This window comes from Amyelois transitella, chromosome 4, assembly GCF_032362555.1.
Source record: "Amyelois transitella isolate CPQ chromosome 4, ilAmyTran1.1, whole genome shotgun sequence".
NCBI classification, from domain to species: Eukaryota; Metazoa; Arthropoda; class Insecta; order Lepidoptera; family Pyralidae; genus Amyelois; species Amyelois transitella.
In genome coordinates this window covers 6971806-6989515 of record NC_083507.1, presented here as the reverse complement: position 1 = coordinate 6989515, position 17710 = coordinate 6971806, and the positions used below count along the sequence as shown (strand labels likewise).

At 35.6% G+C, this 17710-nt stretch overlaps 3 protein-coding genes across 3 annotated transcripts in view; 1 reads left to right on the top strand and 2 right to left on the bottom strand.

Annotated features, from left to right (window-relative positions):
- Nucleotides 1-4628, bottom strand: part of LOC106138395 (multiple C2 and transmembrane domain-containing protein) — a 28909-nt gene extending 24281 nt beyond the window's left edge. Inside the window, exon 1 of the mRNA XM_060954590.1 lies at nt 4416-4628. Coding sequence (XP_060810573.1) covers nt 4416-4420 — 5 coding nt within the window. The 5' untranslated portion in view covers nt 4421-4628. The remainder of the gene's footprint in view (nt 1-4415) is intronic.
- On the top strand, nt 1311-7856 carry LOC106138431 (probable Golgi SNAP receptor complex member 2). Its single transcript, XM_013339576.2, has 4 exons — nt 1311-1563; nt 2392-2497; nt 3237-3417; nt 6517-7856. Exons 1-4 carry the CDS (start codon nt 1430-1432, stop codon nt 6723-6725), a joined length of 630 nt encoding a protein of 209 aa, XP_013195030.2. The 5' UTR covers nt 1311-1429; the 3' UTR covers nt 6726-7856.
- Nucleotides 7857-10932: 3076 nt separating this feature from the next.
- Nucleotides 10933-17710, bottom strand: part of LOC106138393 (EF-hand domain-containing protein 1) — a 33277-nt gene continuing 26499 nt past the window's right edge. The window contains exons 9-12 of the mRNA XM_060954498.1: nt 16887-17109; nt 16036-16196; nt 15077-15285; nt 10933-12178 (exon numbers count right to left, since the gene is read on the bottom strand). Of these exons, the coding sequence (XP_060810481.1) occupies nt 11926-12178; nt 15077-15285; nt 16036-16196; nt 16887-17109 (846 nt within the window). The 3' untranslated portion in view covers nt 10933-11925. The remainder of the gene's footprint in view (nt 12179-15076; nt 15286-16035; nt 16197-16886; nt 17110-17710) is intronic.

The window sequence follows — 17710 nt, the reverse complement described above, 5'->3', positions numbered from 1 at the left end:
CCAAGAAATACAACAATGACCGACTCATATCCATCGCATGCAAGTAAGGTGATGCTCCACATACTTAATACGAGACTGTTGGCCAACCTCTCAAGGTAAATTACACCCGAATAAGCCGGATTCGTAAAGGGAAGAGGCACTCGCGAACAAATTCTTATATTGCGTCTGATCATTGAGACATCTGCTTTGTAGACTTCCGCAAAGCATTTGACACGGTCATATGGACACATCTCTGGACACTTACAGAAATGGGTTTACCACCTCATCTAAAAGTCCTTTTGAAGAGACTATATGAAAACGGTACTGCAACGGTATGAGTGGACCATACCCTTTCTGGAAACTTTAAGACCGAGGCCGGTGTGCGACAAGGATGCATCTTATCGCCATTACTATTCAACACCTACACGGAATACATCATGCGCATTGTCTAGGAGGAATGGGACAAAGGTATATCAGTCGGAGAACGGGTGATAAATAACCTGAGATAGCCTTAGCTCTTATGAAACTGCGTTTTTAGCTAATTATTATGCATGGGTAACTCTCATCCGGGACGATTGTGAATCATTCGTGCTAATAGTAACACCGTTCTTCGTCAGGACTGAAATACCAGAGTCGATGAGTCAATTTTCACAACAGGCTCACCGAGACGGATGAGTTACTCATATATACCTATATGCGTGAACGCTTGTAGAAACTAAACTTATTTCTTTAACATACATACATGCATACATATGGTCACGTCTATATTCCTTGCGGAGTAGACAGAGCCACCAGTCTTGAAAAGACTGAATGGCCACGTTCAGTTATTTGGCTTAATGATAGAATTGAGATTCAAATAGTGACAGGTTGCTAGCCCATCGCCTAAAAAAGAATCTCAAGTTTGTAAGCCTATCCCTTAGTCGCCTTTTACGACATCAATGGGAAAGAGATGGAGTGGTCCTATTCTTTTTTGTATTGGTGCCGGGAACCATACGGCACTTCTTTAATAGATTTGATTTTGTGGCAATGACAAATTTTGCGACGGAATTTCAGTACAAATTGAAATAAATACAATGGAGCCACATATTTAAAAACATTATTACATAATGAAACATATTTCACGTTAGACGTCGCGCCTCTAACACAGTCTCGGCTAACTACCTAGATCGCTCAGTATGACAATGTTAAGACTTACGTGTCTTAACACCTGAGTCTTAACAATTGAACAGTAACTACGCCACATTTCTGGTATTTTTGGTTTTGTGGTCAGCTGTTTCTGTATGCCATTGCTACGTCATCAGTCAACGTCAAAGTCAAAATGCCAATTCAAATTTTATTTACGTAGGTAAATAATGTTTTGATAAAATAAAACTTGATGGAATGAAATAACTTTTAACATTTTAAAACAATTTTCATTAAATATCTTAAGAGAATATAAGTATTAAAGAAAATGGAAGCATTGTATCATCAGACGAGTCAACTTATCCAAGAGACTTCCGATTTATTCCTTAAATTGGAAAACGACCCAGACCGATGTCAAGAAACTGAAGATGCAATTCAGACAAAAATTAATGCAATAAGTTCGTAAGTATGAAAATATACCTGATATATACGCATTTTGCTTTTATGATAGGAAAAATATTTTGTTGAAAAAACATTTTAGTGCGATGTTACCCAAGTATTTTATGCTTCGACAAAATAAGGTATACTTTTACCATATGTTATATATTTGTATCTAACTTAAACATTGATTTATTAATTTCTTGACATTATAAGTGTCTATAACTACAACAAAAGGAGACCTCCATAAACCCCTGTTAATTCGAGAATCTGATCCAATTGGATTAGTTTTCTATACTGTTTCTGTGAAAAATTAGTTGCATGAATGTGAATATAAGTTATTAATTAATATTGTTAATATAAGGCTCTGGAATGCTCTTCCCGAAATGATAAGGAGAACTCCTAGTCACTCTGAGTTGAAACATGCTGTGAATGGGTCCTTTCTTCGGCAGATCAATAATGGGTCATCCTAATAATTTAATATGTTATGTATGTATATGTATTTATAATGTATATTATGTATCTTGTATGTATTTATGTATGTATTTTTCAGTATGCATGTGCACTTTATCGCACCACCAACTTAAAAGTTTTCTGTTTGGTCAGCTGGTTGACTGGTAGAGAATGCCAAACAGCATTAAGTCTGCCTTTTGTACATTTTTTTTGTGCAATTAAGTTTTAAATAAATAAATAAGTTAGAACCCACTTTACCAAGTCAGTGCTAGATGTTAAGGTTTAATAATAAAGTAGTTGTTGCTGATTGTTGACTCTGTCTACCTTACAAGGCATAAAGACCTGATTACATGTGGGTATGTATGTTGCTAACAAAGCAATCTTTGGTATTTGTTGCAGAAATTGTGAGAAGTTGGATATTTATGTATATAAAACACCAATAAATCAAAGACCAATGGCAAAAATGAGAGTAGACCAGTTAAAATATGACAATAAACATATACAGGTAACTTCAAGCATATTATTTTAAATTTCATTCATGGATATGGTGTATAGCATGGTAGATGTCCACAATTCCACATGTTAATACATCCTATTTATTTTCTTACAACATATACCCAGGGTTCTTCCTGTGCACATGCCACCCCAGAAGGTATAGTCTACTTCTGTAATGTACTTTATCTATACTAATATTATAAAGCTGAAGAGTTTGTTTGTTTGAAGCACTAATCTCAGGAACTACTGGTATTGAATTGAAAAATTATTTTTCGTTGAATAGACCATTTCTCGGGGAGGGCTTTAGGCTATAATAACTATAAGGAGCAAAGAAATAATGGAAAATGTGAAAAAAATGGGGAAAATTATCCATTGTTGAGGGCTTTAATTATGCCCAAAATAACTATTCCACGCAGACGAAGTCGTGAGCACAGCTAGTATTATTATAATCAGACCAGAATTTTTGAGTTTATTTAAACACAATCAATCTTTTCTATGATGTATGTAAACTAGAGAACACCTGTGGCTCTGCTTGTGTCAAATTAAGAATCCTCCATTCTTAGTGCTGCAACTCTAGGCCACATTGTCATAAGGAACCTATATGCCACATTCCAAATCCTTTGATCTCTAGTCAATTAGTCAGTATCCTCTTTTATTTTTTAAATTCTACAGAGGTTTTGGAAGATAATGAAGAGTAATACTAAAGAAATAAAGAAAGTTGAACTTAATGTGAAGTATTTATTTAATAGGCTGCATTAACAAATTCGCAAAATAAGAGGAAAAGGAGGGAGCAGGAACGTTTAGACCGGGAACAATTGTTAAGCAGAAGGTTTGGCCACGATCATACAGAAATTAATGTGGATTTCTTGGCACAGGAGAGAAACTCTTTGCACAATTCTCATAGGAATGTTGATGACATGCTACATACTGGTGGGTATACATACTTTTTTTTATTGCTTATATAATCACTTTATATCCCTTGGGGGGTAGACAGAGCCAACTGTCTTGAAAAGACTGTAAGGCCAAGTTCACATATGAATACCTATGCCAATTCCACTTCAATCACTATGGTATAAAAATGTTTGAACTACCACCAGGAGCAGATTAATGTATTTGGGTCTCCTTGAGATTCATAACGTCGCTGCTGTTTTTTAATACATTTGGCTAAGTTTATAGATACATTACTATGAATTTCTTTTGGTTCTATGTACTATAGAACCAAAAGAAATTCATTCAAATGCGTACATATTACAAGAGCTCATTTGTCATATTTTTTTTCTCGGTAGTCGTTTAAGTAATTTCTATATCTGTGCATTAAGTTTTGTTTCCATTGCATTTATTTTTAATCCATCAAAAGAAAAATTTCAACCCATTTGTATTTATAAACTCAACTTGGTACCGTTTTATATAAAAGAGCAAATGCTGTAAAGAATAAAGCAAATACGACCGTCCGATATGTCGGTAAACATATTTTCAAAACTGGTTCTTTATTTTTATATCAGCTGTCCGCTGAGCGTGTGCGGTTTCCTGTTTGACTGTCGAACTCGCAATTTTTAATAAGTAGTAAATTACGCATGCATTATAGTTAACAATTTGTAATTGCGTTGTTTAAAAGTTAAGTATGGATATCATCAATCCAGTCGAATTAGGGTCGGTAGAGGTAAGTTGGTAAAAAAAATTAAGAAATATGTATCTATTTCTTTTTTTTTTGACCACAACATTCACCTTATTATGTTGGTGAGACTGCTGCTGCGGTTATGTTGCCAGACTTGGAATGTTTTTTAATTTTTTTATTCGTGCCATAGATTTGAGCACAATTTTTGTATTAAGATATTAAGCATACGAAGCCTAGTGTTGTATACGCTGCAGGCGACGTATTATTTTAATAACAGCAATAAAATTGTACTTATTTATATTAAAATACTCACCACATTTTTTAACTTTTCACTACACAATTTGCACACCATTAATGAGCACAGGTATGTAGATTATTATCCATGACACATGGTGACCTCACCATCAAGGTAAAGTTCACGATCAAAGTAATCACAGTAACTCATACTTGTTTGCCTTTTGTGTGAACCGACAATATTTGTTTGTTATTGATAATGAACACGAGAATCGCGGCACAGGTCTTATTGTGAACAGTGGTCGTGCGAGAATAGATCGAAATACATATGGGGTAATACACTTTATGGAAACATTATATTAATTAGGCTTCCTTAATATTTCTTTCCGTCTTTTATCGCATTGGCTAATCGAGACAAGTATGCAAATCAATTTGCCTTGGTTAAAGTATTGTCTTGGAATGCTAATTAACGTACACCATGGTAAATTAATTTTGTTTACTGTTAATCTGTGTGTTAATATGTGTAGGTACTTGACAAGACAATAACTGCACAAGAACAAATTGTAGGTAGGTAGGTATTAACATACAAACGTTTAACTCGTGTTACACGTTTGGGTATCCTCAGTAATTTAGTAGGTACATACGAAAAAAAAAATAATTATAAATCAAAAAATCCTTTATCATGTATGTATATATCTTTTTTATCCCGTATATAGTATTAACTACATAGATTCGTTAGACATAATTTTACACAGTAAGTATAAAAACTACTTAGCTGTTGGGCTGTTAAAAGTTACTAGTTTGACACAATATTTTTAAAATATGATTATTTGTATAAATAACATGTAATTAACTGATTCTTATATAATTTGAATAATCAAAAAGCAAACAAACCGCACAAAAATAGCTCGTGTAAATAGGTCACTGGAAGCTGAATAAGCCTTCCTAGAAGTGTTTCTAAAAGTACATTATGCTTTTGAAAACAGTCACTATATTTCCTGATATAATATCTCTCTCTATACTTAAATTTGTCAAAATATTACGTGGGCAAAGATGACCATGTCCACGCATTGCATTGAAATGAAAAAAGTTACAGACAAATTGTTACTCTCGCATTAGTGTTATGGAAATCCTCACAGTAGCTGAACGGCTAGTCACGCGATTACTATTGAAAACGCTTTAATTGCGTTGGTAATATAATTACACGTGACATTCACACAGAGGATTCATTTAGCTGACGACCTGAAATAATGAAACAGTATAGACTTAGATCGAGGTAGATACCGCCAGTTCACCCATAGGTATTTAATATGAAAACCGAGATTGTCAATGTATTTTTTTTAACTGTAATGTCAACAAGGCGAAATAAAGAAGAAAATTTATTTCGACATTTCTTTTTAGCAGATTTCAAATAAAATTAATAAAAATCATTAATTTCAGGTTTGATATAATATAAATTATCTTTTTAGCTATCAAAAATAAATTGGTGTAATTTAAATGATATATTTTTAAATGATATATTAGTGTAATTTAAATATAATTTTATATAGAATACTAGAGGCCGCCCGCGACTTCGTCCGCATGGAAACCCTATCAATCCCGCGGGAACTCTGGGATAAAAAGTAGCCTATGTGTTATTCTGGGTCTTCAGCTACCTACATACCAAATTTCATGGTAATTGGTTCAGTAGTTTTTGCGTGAAAGAGTAACAAACATCCATACATCCATACAAACTTTCGCCTTTATAATAGTAGTAGGATACTCTGTACTTTGGTTAATGACGACCACTGTAGATCTGCTAGATCTTGTAGGATATAGTTCTGTAGAAGTAATTTTGACACGAAAAAAACATCATAAGTGTGGTCTATTTAGATCTATGCTTGCGTATGTGAAACTCGTTTAAATATTACTGCAAAATGACTATCTATAAATGAAATCTATTAATCAAACGTTTCCAAGGCTGGCTGGTTTCAGCGAAGCGGCTGACCGCAAAAATATTAAAACTTCTGTACGGAATGTTAGGTGTCATATTTATGTACCTTTTCTCTTTAGTAGAACTCGAGATTCAAAGCTAACAAGCCAAGTGATACGCAAAGCAGGGGCCCACGGGTAAACGTCGATATGTATGCGATGCTAGTGCAGCTGTATATATTTATTGATATATAAACGTCATTTTCCAGGATCCAGCATTCTGGATACGCTTAAGAGCAACAGGGAAACCCTAAAGGGAGCTCACAGGCGCCTGATTGACCTAGCAAATACTCTGGGTCTTTCGAATGCTACTATTTCTTTGATAGAACGGCGAGTGGCGCAGGACAAGTACGTGTTGTTCGGCGGAATGTTCGTGACTATAACGGTAATCGTCTTGGTAATTATTTACTTGACGTAGTAACTGTCATCAATAACTAATGATTTATATAAATGAACTATGTGCGCGTATTTGACAATATTATTATATATAAATATGTAAAGGGCAGATAAATCGGAATAACCTAAGACAATAGAAATCCTATTATTTTGCTTGAAACTATAGGAATGATGTATCGCCGTGTTGCATGACAATCATCAGTTTTGATGTCACCAGTATTTATCACTTCTAGTCTTATATTATTCCGAATTCTGTGGTAAGGGTTTAAAAAATACAAGATTTTTGTGCTGGCTATTCTTACATTGGCATAGAGTTGCCATAATCTTTTGTTATTTTTCACTTGACTTGTCCCCGTTTCAAACCTGCTGTTCATTTATATTCCTGCAGCAACTTCTGTCCTAGCACAGCCTGCCTAGCACATTGATTGTGATACGCAAAAGTGCTTATTCCCTTGATTTAAAAGACCTTAAGGGTAAGTACATGGAGTAGGCCTATTTAAAAGTGACATTGGAATGTCAAAATATTTTGTTCGCCCTTACGACCTAAAGTCGTCAAAAGCTTCAGACAAAGACAAGTGAAAAATAACAATAGATTATGGCAACCCTATGCCAATGTAAGTATAGCCAGCACAATGATATATATAATATAATTGTATGGAATATCTTCTTTTTCCTCCTGGGTATAATCTCGTTTAGATCCTCACCTCTCTGGAGAGGAGCCCAGGGTAAGCCCCTTGAAAATGGAACCTAGATTGTGCGGACCAGGTTTTTACACGAATATTCTGAATAAAATATATTTGTATTGTAACTAGCATCTGACCTCCGTATATATATTTCTATAAAATATCAACAGCTTAAAATGGATAAAGGTATAGAAGTTTTTATTTTTACCTGCTTCGTTTATAATGTGGTTTTTTCTTCGAAGCCCTAATTTTTATACTTAAATTTGCTTTCCATACTCAGAGGAACTTAATATTCCATCCAAATCTTTCCTCTTTTATTTTTAAATTCCGTTTCAAATCACCCTATGTAAAGTTACATTCCTATAAATATAAAGTTGCAAAATATTAAGCCTAATTCATGAATATGTGTAAATTTTATTGTAAATATTTTGTTAAAGTATTTGTATGTAATAAATCATTTTGTATGTGTTTATTAGTTTTTGTTTTAAATTCCCAAATGTGTACTCGTATAGATTAAAAAAAATACGAAACAGGACTCGCGCACGAAGAGTTCGGTACCATTATTTATAAAAAATTTCGTTTGTTGTATGGATTAAATAATTACTTTTTTTATTTAATAACTTATTTTGAAGGGTAACATACAGCTAAATATTTTATGAATATTTTAAGGGTTTATCTGTTACAGTTGAAGTCCTTAATATTTTCATTTTAATTTTATTATATTACTTATAGCGGCAACGGAAATATATAATTACTGAAAATTTCAGCTTTCACGGTTTATGAGATATAGCCTGGTGTCAGATGGACGGACGGGCAGACAGACAATAATAAGGGTACCGTTTTTACCTTTTAGGTAAGGAACCCTAAAAATGAAGTACTTAGTAATTACTTTGTATTGTCCTTTTGCATTTTTTATGCGTGCATTAAAGGTTTAAGAGCAATAATAGGTACTTAGTATGTTGAGATCGGCAAGCCATTATATGACACTGACGCTTGCCGACGCTGGCCGAAGTCCACCTATAGGCAATTAGCATTTACCTTGACTAACATAAACAAATTGTTATCCGTTTTAATGATCCAGATGAGGTGCCTCTTTTGCAATTTAACAAAGATTCTATTCTTTGACCAGTTTAAATATTTCCTAATATATATAAAAAAATCCCTTTATTTAATATCTAAACTGAGAAGAATGCCAAAATAGTTATTTAATAAAAAGTACTGGGATTCGGCTTCAAAATTAGTTATGTGTTATCATCCAAAAGTTTTGTAGTGTTGTACTCGTATCTTACTCGCGCTACTTACCCCGGCAAAATAAAACTTTCTAAGAAAACCCTTTTTCCAACATTTTAAACAGGAACAAATCCGTCCACATCTTTCTGCGATTAGCGCATACATATAGACAAAGAAAATAGGGGACATTCACTTTATAAATTGTAGTGACAAAACTAACATACAATGTGAAAAATTGTGACTATCTTCCTTTGTCCGTGCACGAAGTCAAAGGAACAGCTAGTTATTACACCAAAAAAGGAAACAATCATAGATGAAATAACTTTAAAACTTTATTAAAAAAATTTGTTGTATAAAAGTTCTGACATCACCGTCACTTGTCTCTCTTATCCGGGTCACAACAAGGTAGTTTAGGTTCCACATGGGGGCACGCGAAGGCCACGTCTTCTTCCTTCCTCGGCGCACAAGGTCCTGTGGCTTCTGGCGGGGAGTTAAGACAGGTTTCTACTTCTGGTTGTGGAAGAGGAGGATATTCTGAGACGCGGATTGCCGCCGGCGATATCTCCGGCACGTCTCGACGGAGCGCCTTCACGCGATCGTACGCGTCAGGAGCAAAGCGCATGTATTCTGGTGTCTATGGGTAAGGAAATTAAATAAAAAAAAATTTACGATAATAATGTGACTTGGAGATCAATAAATGAGGAAATTTATTAGTGTCCAGCAACATATGCGCTGTTTTCCTACCAACAGAAAATTCATGTTGTTTTTCTGGGTAGAATAAGGTGAAATTTGTGGCAATCCACGTAAAAAGGGCCTTTATTTCCGTCAGAAACCGGACTCGTATTCCGTGGAACTTCGTTTAATTGGGTTATAAAGAAAAAATCTTTGTCCCTTGTAACATACATGTCCTCGTAACCGGTGAAATTTGATTCTTGATTTGAAATCTGATCGAATTCAGAAAAAAGGTGTGTACAGTTTTCTCTTCAATATCCATTTAATCACGTCTATATTTCTTGCGGGGTAGACAGAGTTAACAGTTAAGAAAAGACTGAAAGCCCATGGAATTGAGATTCAAATACTGACAGGTTGCTAGCCCTTCGCCTGTAAGAAGAATCCCAAGTTCATTAGCCGATCCCTTAATAGCCTTTTACGACATCAATGTGAAAAATATGGAGTTGTCCAATACTAAATTGCCGGGAACCACACGGCATATAACCTCAACTAGTTACAAATCAGCAGTTTCGATGTCGTCCGAAGGGGTAAAAGCTCTGTTAAAAGCACAATGAACGAAGCATTTACCTGCTTGCAGTCAACACCATATGTGCCCAAGTACCCTGGGAGTTGCGGCTTATCAGCGCCCTCTTCAGTAGCCGCTGAAGCCGCTTGTGCACTCGGGATCATCTCGTATGGACACTCGTCTCTGGCTCGACGCTCAGCGCGTTCACGCCAATCCTACAGGATTAATTTAGAGAGAACTCTAAAATAAAGAGTCATGTAAACGATCGAATCGATCGATCGATTTCTGACGTGTGTAAATCAAGCGACTATGGAGTGTCTCTTCGTCATCCATCTAATGCTCGGTTGCGTCCCCCTCTCTCTGGAGGGAAACCCGTAGTACGCATACGATCACAATCCTGAATTGGGTAAACCGCAACCATTGCTGGAGAACCTAATCTTTTTAGACCATAGTTACACCTCAAATTGCTTAAATGTACCGATTTCATCAAGATCATCGCCGTGAGCCCTACACAACATTTTTTGATGGATAAATAATCCATTCCCTTATAGAAAATAAATTATGCACAGATTTAGAACATGAAATGTATGAATAAAAATATTCTAATTCTATTTGATAAACCTAATCATTACCAACTAATTTGATAATTTTTTATCATCTACTATATCTACCAACACGACATCTAAGTAGTTCTAGATCTTCATTAATTGGCCAGCAACAATGTAAGAGAATTGAGTAGGTATCTACGCTTATGATCTACATGCTATGGCTAGTTAGTAAATCATTCAAGTCGGCGGCTAATAATAACCATCAGCAAATATCTCCATTATTGTTGAAACTAATCTGTTGATCTCAATTCTATCAATGGGCCAAGCAGCTGAGCGTGGCCTTTTAGTCTTGATTACTGCAAGCTCTGTCTGTCCCGCAGAGGATATAGACGTGATTATATGATATGACTAAAGTAGGTAGGTGAGAAGGTATTTCTGCTTTAAGGGGTCTGACTGTACCTACTTATACTGTACCTGTTCAGAAAGAATAATCTGTAAGTGTTCGAAAAAAATACGGTTTCAGTACGTACTTATTTATTATTTTATATATTTTTACTTGATATTGTATCACAACCATTTTGGTCCATGTGCTCGAGCACATATGACTATCACTTATAAATACTTTATAACAATATCTAGGCTTATCTAAGTATTGAGTGCTTTCTTTCTTTTTGTCAATCTTAAATAAGTTGTTACAGTTTTTGTATTATGAACTTAATACATTTTATAAAGCGAAAATTTATAATACTTTATACTTATAACATTTTTAAAGGGATAGGAAAAAAATATTCTTCCTATCGCTCATAGAAACTTATTACTACCAATTACCACTTACCAATTACTTACATTAAATTTTAATAGGTACTACAATTTAAATTTAATTTAGGTGTACACAGTTGATATGATTTGTTTTCTTTAATGAAATTGAAATTTCTTTTTTCTCATGGTGGCAAAGAAAGCTTAGCATTAATGTTTACCTTAATACAGTTTTAAATTAGCAGTTGAAAGCTACATTATTATATTTTAATTCCAACAGGAACTGTGCCTTACTAAAGAAGCCACATTATTTAATAATAACATCATTGTTAATATTTAGTGAGTAACGAATCTTAGATAAGTTAAGCAAGATTTCCCTGCCGGGTAGAACAATGCCTTTATACTTTAACTAAGATATTTGAAATTTTATCTTAAACACTGTTTGGTATACCTATATTAGTTGATTTACTTGATAAAAAAGGATAAATGATTATTATATGTAGATACAAAATATTTTTAAGGCACTTTTTCACGACTACATACTTACTTCAAGGCAACAAAAATTACTAACTATTTATTCATTTGAATCTTTGTCATTTAGTCAAATACCTACATAGTTAACGAAATAAAAGGTTTTTTTTTATCAGCAATAAGATTAATGTGGGACTACGTTACAGGTTTTATAATACAATATTGCACAATATAGGTTAGTTTCATAAAACAATTTGAAATAATCAAAGGAACTCTATAACTAAGTACTTCATTTTCTTACAATCTTATGCTCTCTATTCCTTCATGATCTACATCATCACTTACCGGCTCTTTAAGGTTCTCGCAGAAGTCTTCGGAATCGTCAAAGTGTGGCTGCTGGCCCGGCGGGTACGTGCGCCTGGTGGCAGGAGCCTCTCTGTGCTCGTCCGTCGCGGGCCCGCTGAAGCAGACCACCTTTTGGTGATCATCCCGGGCCTCGCCGGACTTGAGGATACCCTTTAGGGGAGCTATCTCCTCACAGGTTGGTTTGCTGTGTGAATAGAAGTGTGCGCTATGCGTGATTTACTTATTTTACTAAATACCTACATACATACCACATAATCACGTCTTTTTCTTTTTCATTCCCTGTCAGGACGGGGAATGAAAAACCATGAACATGGAATCCTTTTTTTAGAAGATGGGCTGTCCCTGTTTGAATCTCAATTCTATTATTAAATTTCACAAAACAGCTGAATGTGGTCTTTCAATCATTCGAAACTGTATTTGTGTTTGAATTGGTTTTGTAATAGACGTTACGGATAAATAAGTTATTATATGTGTGTTTGCCTAAGTACTTTTAACATTGTACAAATAACTGTCACTGTTTGTGAAAATATATTGCTTAATTTTCGATTTGGTTGGTCCTTGTGAATATCCTAATTCTTTTTGGCTATAGTAATATACCTACATCCCTTTGAGGCTGCGCTGTGAGGATAAAAGGATTAAATAACAAAACGGAACTTTTCGCCTGCGGGATAATACATACTTAAACCAAATGGACGTAACGTAGCTTTGTACCAAAAGCTGAGCATCTACTTTGTCAACAGTCTCGCTTTGCGCTATGCTAATATTTGTGAATCTAACGAAACAAGGTATTTTGCAGCTAAATTCATTTTAATTTTTACGTGTGTTCTAGCAGACTCAATTTTATGTTGTGTTGACCTGATTATGTGTTGTGATCAGGGGCGTATTTTAAGATTGCGCGCTCCGGGCTCCTGCAGCTTTCCGCCCCATCAAGGAATGAAAGAAAACAAAAAAAAAGTTATCGATTTTATATTTTACATTTTTTTTCTGTGGACAAAATTTTTGACAAATTCGTTTATTACATCGTCATAATCAATTTTATTTGTTAAATCGGCTTCGATGTTCAAAATTGCCAAATTATTAAGCCGTTCTTCGATAAGACGCGATCTTAAATAGTTTTTTAACCGTTTGAGTACCGAAAATGAGCGTTCTGCACTACAATTCGTTACTGCAGTACAAAGAAATATGCGCAACGCAATTTCAATGTAAGGAAACGCCACTTTCAGATCCTTTTTATTAATTAATAAGTTTAGTTCGCGTAAACTTGTTTCAGTTTCTTGTCCCTGAGACGGCAAAAAATTCTTTAATAGTATGCATTCATCCTTTAAATCATCCGCAAGATCAGTAGGATAAGACTTTTGGAGTGATAATGCGTTCAATTTAATTTCCGCCTCAGATAGTGTACTTAAATTGGATAGAAATGCAAATTTTGCGGTTACAGCGTCATAGGATGTTTTACGCCTCCTTAACTCGCCCAACAATTGGTCGCATATTGGCAAAAAAGTATTCACTTTGAAATAGTCCCGTCCTTGTAAAATTACTTCTCCTTCGCGTTGCTCATCGTCTCGTTTTTTTCTTTTTGTTATCCTTTTCCGACTATCTTTGTAATCTTCAGTACACTTTTCTTTTCCAGCTTTTTCAAATGCATCGAATAATTCGCGTTGATTTTTCACAAAAGTAATCAGGGAATCGTAAAGGTTGGAGACTACCTCAACGTTTGTGTCCACACCTTGCAAAACTTTAGAAACGGTATTAAATTGTTTTAGAACTGATCCCCAGAATTCCGATAATATCGCTGTTTCTAAGGAATTCAGTTGAGCCAATAAACCTGTAGCTTCATTTTTGATTAAGGCTTTTTGTTGCGAAGAGTTACTTTTTATTGCTTCCAGAGCTTTAATTATTTGTTACCAATTTTTATTCAGGCTCGAGCAAGCATCATCTCTTGCCGACCACCGCGTATGTGACAAACTTTTAACGGTTACATTTTCAGGTTCCGTTAAAAATGTTTGCAATATTTTTGTACGTTCCGTTGATCCTGTAAAAAATACGTACAGATTTTGCAGTACTCCAAAAAACTTTGTAGCTTCTGGGCAACACTCAGCTGCTGAGGATCCGATCAAATTTAAGGAATGTGCGGCGCAAGGTATATATGTTGCATACTGGCATTTTTCTTTAATCTTTGCCTGCAGGACGTTATACTGCCCCGACATGTTGCTTGCATTATCATAAGACTGACCTCTACAATTGGCAATATCGATATTTAGTTTGTCAAAAGTCTTCAAAATTGCTTGCAACATGTCTTCTGCTTTGTGACCAGTATTTGGCAGAAAGCAAAGGAAACGTTCAACTGGTTCTGCATTATCTTGAACAAATCGCACAATTAAAGAAAGTTGATCTTCATGGGTTATGTCCGGAGTAGAATCAACACTAAAAGAAAAGTATTTGGCTTTTTGTAGTTGCTCAATTATTGTTTCGGTAACTTTGTCAGCCATAATTTTAATAATTTTTTCATATGTTGCAAATGATAAGTGAGAGGTGCTGCCCTTTCCTGGGTGGCTCAGGGGCGTTCTAGGCTTAAGTCTGAAAATATTTTTTTTATTTTTTCAAACTTCCAAACCAAAGCCCTGGGCCGCCCCTCGCGGCCTGCCGCCCCGGGCTATAGCCCTTCTGGCCCTAGGGTAAATACACCCCTGGTTGTGATGATGAATACCTTGTATTCTTTTTTTAAATCAATGTACCTAATTATTTTTACTTATTAGGATGTAAATATCTTTATGTATTGGATTTATATCATTTTATAATACTTAAATGAAAACAATTAAAGTGAAGTGACTGGAAGTAACAGTTTTCAGTTTCTACTTTTTGTAATTGTTCGTCAAATATGATAGGTTATATAGTACCACCATGTAGTACCACTTATGTAGTAGTATGTTAGCCATAACGCGACATCAAATGAAAAAAAAAAAAACAATAAGAATCTAAAGATCAAGAATATTCAGGAGTTCACAGAAACCACTGGCAATAGTCATCAAACGATCATTTGGTGGAATAGATGAGACAAGTAAGTTAGTACTTATTATGATACCTCTGCCTCGTCACTCTCAAAGAGTCATCATAGTTGATCACGTCTGTAGTCATGGGCGGAGTGGGGGGCCTAGGGGGCGTGGCGCTGCCTTCCACCACGTTGAGCGCGGTGAGGCACCGCTCCATCGCGTTGGGCTCGGCCACAGCCGCTTGTCCAATCTTAGCCAACTGGGACCGAACCTCTGCCGCTTGCTCTTCACGGATAGCTTGCTGGAATGACAATAATATGAGTAATAAATTATATTAAAATGATAAGCAACGAAACAGTTTTTTCGTTTGAAACTGACCGTGACCTTTGGTTGAATATCAAATGGTCAATACAAGAAGAAATTATTCGTGAAAGGTGTAGTCTTATTCATGATCATAATATGAGTGACGATGATATAGGTATGCATCTGACAAGATAGGAAAAACGTTATCTATATGAGTTTATAGAGATTGATATTGTCATAGGTATGTAACTAAAGGATTTGAAATATTAGGTATACATGGGTTTGAGTATTAAAGTTGCAAAGTCATGCCATGATTTTACGTTTCGTTGTAGCTCGTTCATTCACACATTTGTGAACCAAATGTGACCTGTGTAACGTAAATCAAATATTCTGCATTGATAAATTGCTGTGATACATATGATTGATTATATTGGTCGGCTGAGGTAGCTAGTAACGGAAATGTGGAAAAGCAAAATCTTATTGTAGGCACAACACAATATACCAGCCATTCCATCCTTACACAAACCAAATCTATGCTGTTTGGTACTATATATTTTTTATGCACATCTAACAGCAACATTTGCACACTGCAAATCATACGTCTTCATCTAAATTTATATTGTTCAAACATACCTACACATAACAACGTCTCTATATCTTACGGGGTAGACAAAACCAACAGTCTCGCAAAGACTAAAAGGCCATTATTATCACTAAATCTCGTAATAACGGCGGATGTAATGTTTACCTGCAGTTCGTCCTTCAAGTTGCCCTCACGCATGTGGTAGTTCCTCACGTTGTCGATGACCTCCTGCGGGAACTTTTCTGGATTGGCGCTCATGTAACGGTACACGAACAGGTCGCAGCCGGTGATCTTGAAGCGGTGCTTGAATACCGGCACAATAGCTCCTATAAATAAGAATTTATTTGGTTTTATTAAATCGCTGACTTAATTTAGATTTAATCTGTTCATTTATTTATTATGTACCCAGTAAACATCGATAATGATAAACACAAGCAACAAAATTACATAGGTTCTGCTTATTATTTTTATGTGCATAGAAGTTGTTTACTAGTGCCGTGTGGTTCCCGGCACTATTACAAAAAAGAATAGGACCACTCCATCTCTTTCCCATGGATGTCGTAAAAGGCGACTAAGGGATAGGCTTATAAACTTAGGATTCCTCTTTTAGGCGATGGGCTAGCAACCTGTCACTATTTGAATCTCGGTTCTATCATTAAGCCAAATAGCTGAACGTGGCCATTCAGTCTTTTCAAGACTGTTGGCTCTGTCTACCCCGCAAGGGATATAGACGTGATCATATGTATGTATGTATGTAAGTTGTTTACGAACTTTACCGCTTTCTTCACTTTTGTAAGTATGTATTTTTCAATTATTTAAAAAAATACTTAGTTATTACGTGCGCAGGAATCACGCCTATGTCCAAGAGGGGAAGGCAGTAAACCAATTCGCCGCTTTAGAGTTTGAGTTTTGATAACCGCTTATTAACTCCTATTCCAGAATGTTCCAGATTTGTTCAATATAAGATACATTTGTTTGATACTTCTCCTTTCAACATTTCCATTAGAAAAAAATACCTATATAAAATTTATCAGGCGTGAAGTAAGTCGGGAAGTTGGGGTCCGAGTCTGGCGTCTGCAGGAGCATCGCCTTCAAGAACTTGCCCTCCCTAATGCCGGAGTTCCTGCGCGGAATCTCGCCGATCTTGATCGTGCCATCGGCCAAGCTGTACGACAGCACGAACTGGCGACCTTTGTCTTCGGGGTGGATCCAGTCAAGCTCGCACAGGTAGCGCAGGTACTGCAATTAATTTATAATATGCTGTACATTGCTGAGAGTAAGGGTAGGTATTATATTAGGTATTTTTTATTTATCTTTTTATTCTTTGCCGCATTGAATTCTCTCTTTAACCCAGCTGTTGCCAGTTGCACCCTTTGCCACCTTGCTTCGGGGCTTGGGTCCGCTTTTCGACAGCAGCGTTTTCACAGCACTGAATGAGCAAATCACGCGTGACGTTGTGTTTTTATATGAAAATTAATATCCATGTTTTTAAAACAATTGATAATATTTGAGTAAAATTGCTCGTTCGCGTATATTTCTAACATCTACAAAGAGAGCTATTTTCTCGCAATATTTGCTTCTCGAGATTATGAAATATTTGCCGTACGCTTCAGTCACTTTAGATCTAGAAAGACTAACAAGAAATAGCTAAGCTTGTTGGTCTCTACCCTTTGAAGTCTGAACAATTTCAAAGTTAATAAACAATGTGGCAGGATCAGCATACTTGTTTATTAGCTGCATAATACTGATGCAGTTATGAATACTTTAGTTTCAGCTTGCATCAGAGAGTTGCTAGAAAACTTCCTGGTTTGTTATATACTTATTTTATTAAAATGTGTTT

Bases quoted from the DNA above. Each gene is read 5' to 3' on its own strand.
- LOC106138431 (XM_013339576.2), top strand. From the start codon at position 1,430: ATGGAAGCATTGTATCATCAGACGAGTCAACTTATCCAAGAGACTTCC. The intron at 1,564-2,391 runs GTAAGTATGAAA...TATTTGTTGCAG, and splicing joins AAAATTAATGCAATAAGTTC to AAATTGTGAGAAGTTGGATA. The intron at 3,418-6,516 runs GTGGGTATACAT...GTCATTTTCCAG, and splicing joins TGATGACATGCTACATACTG to GATCCAGCATTCTGGATACG.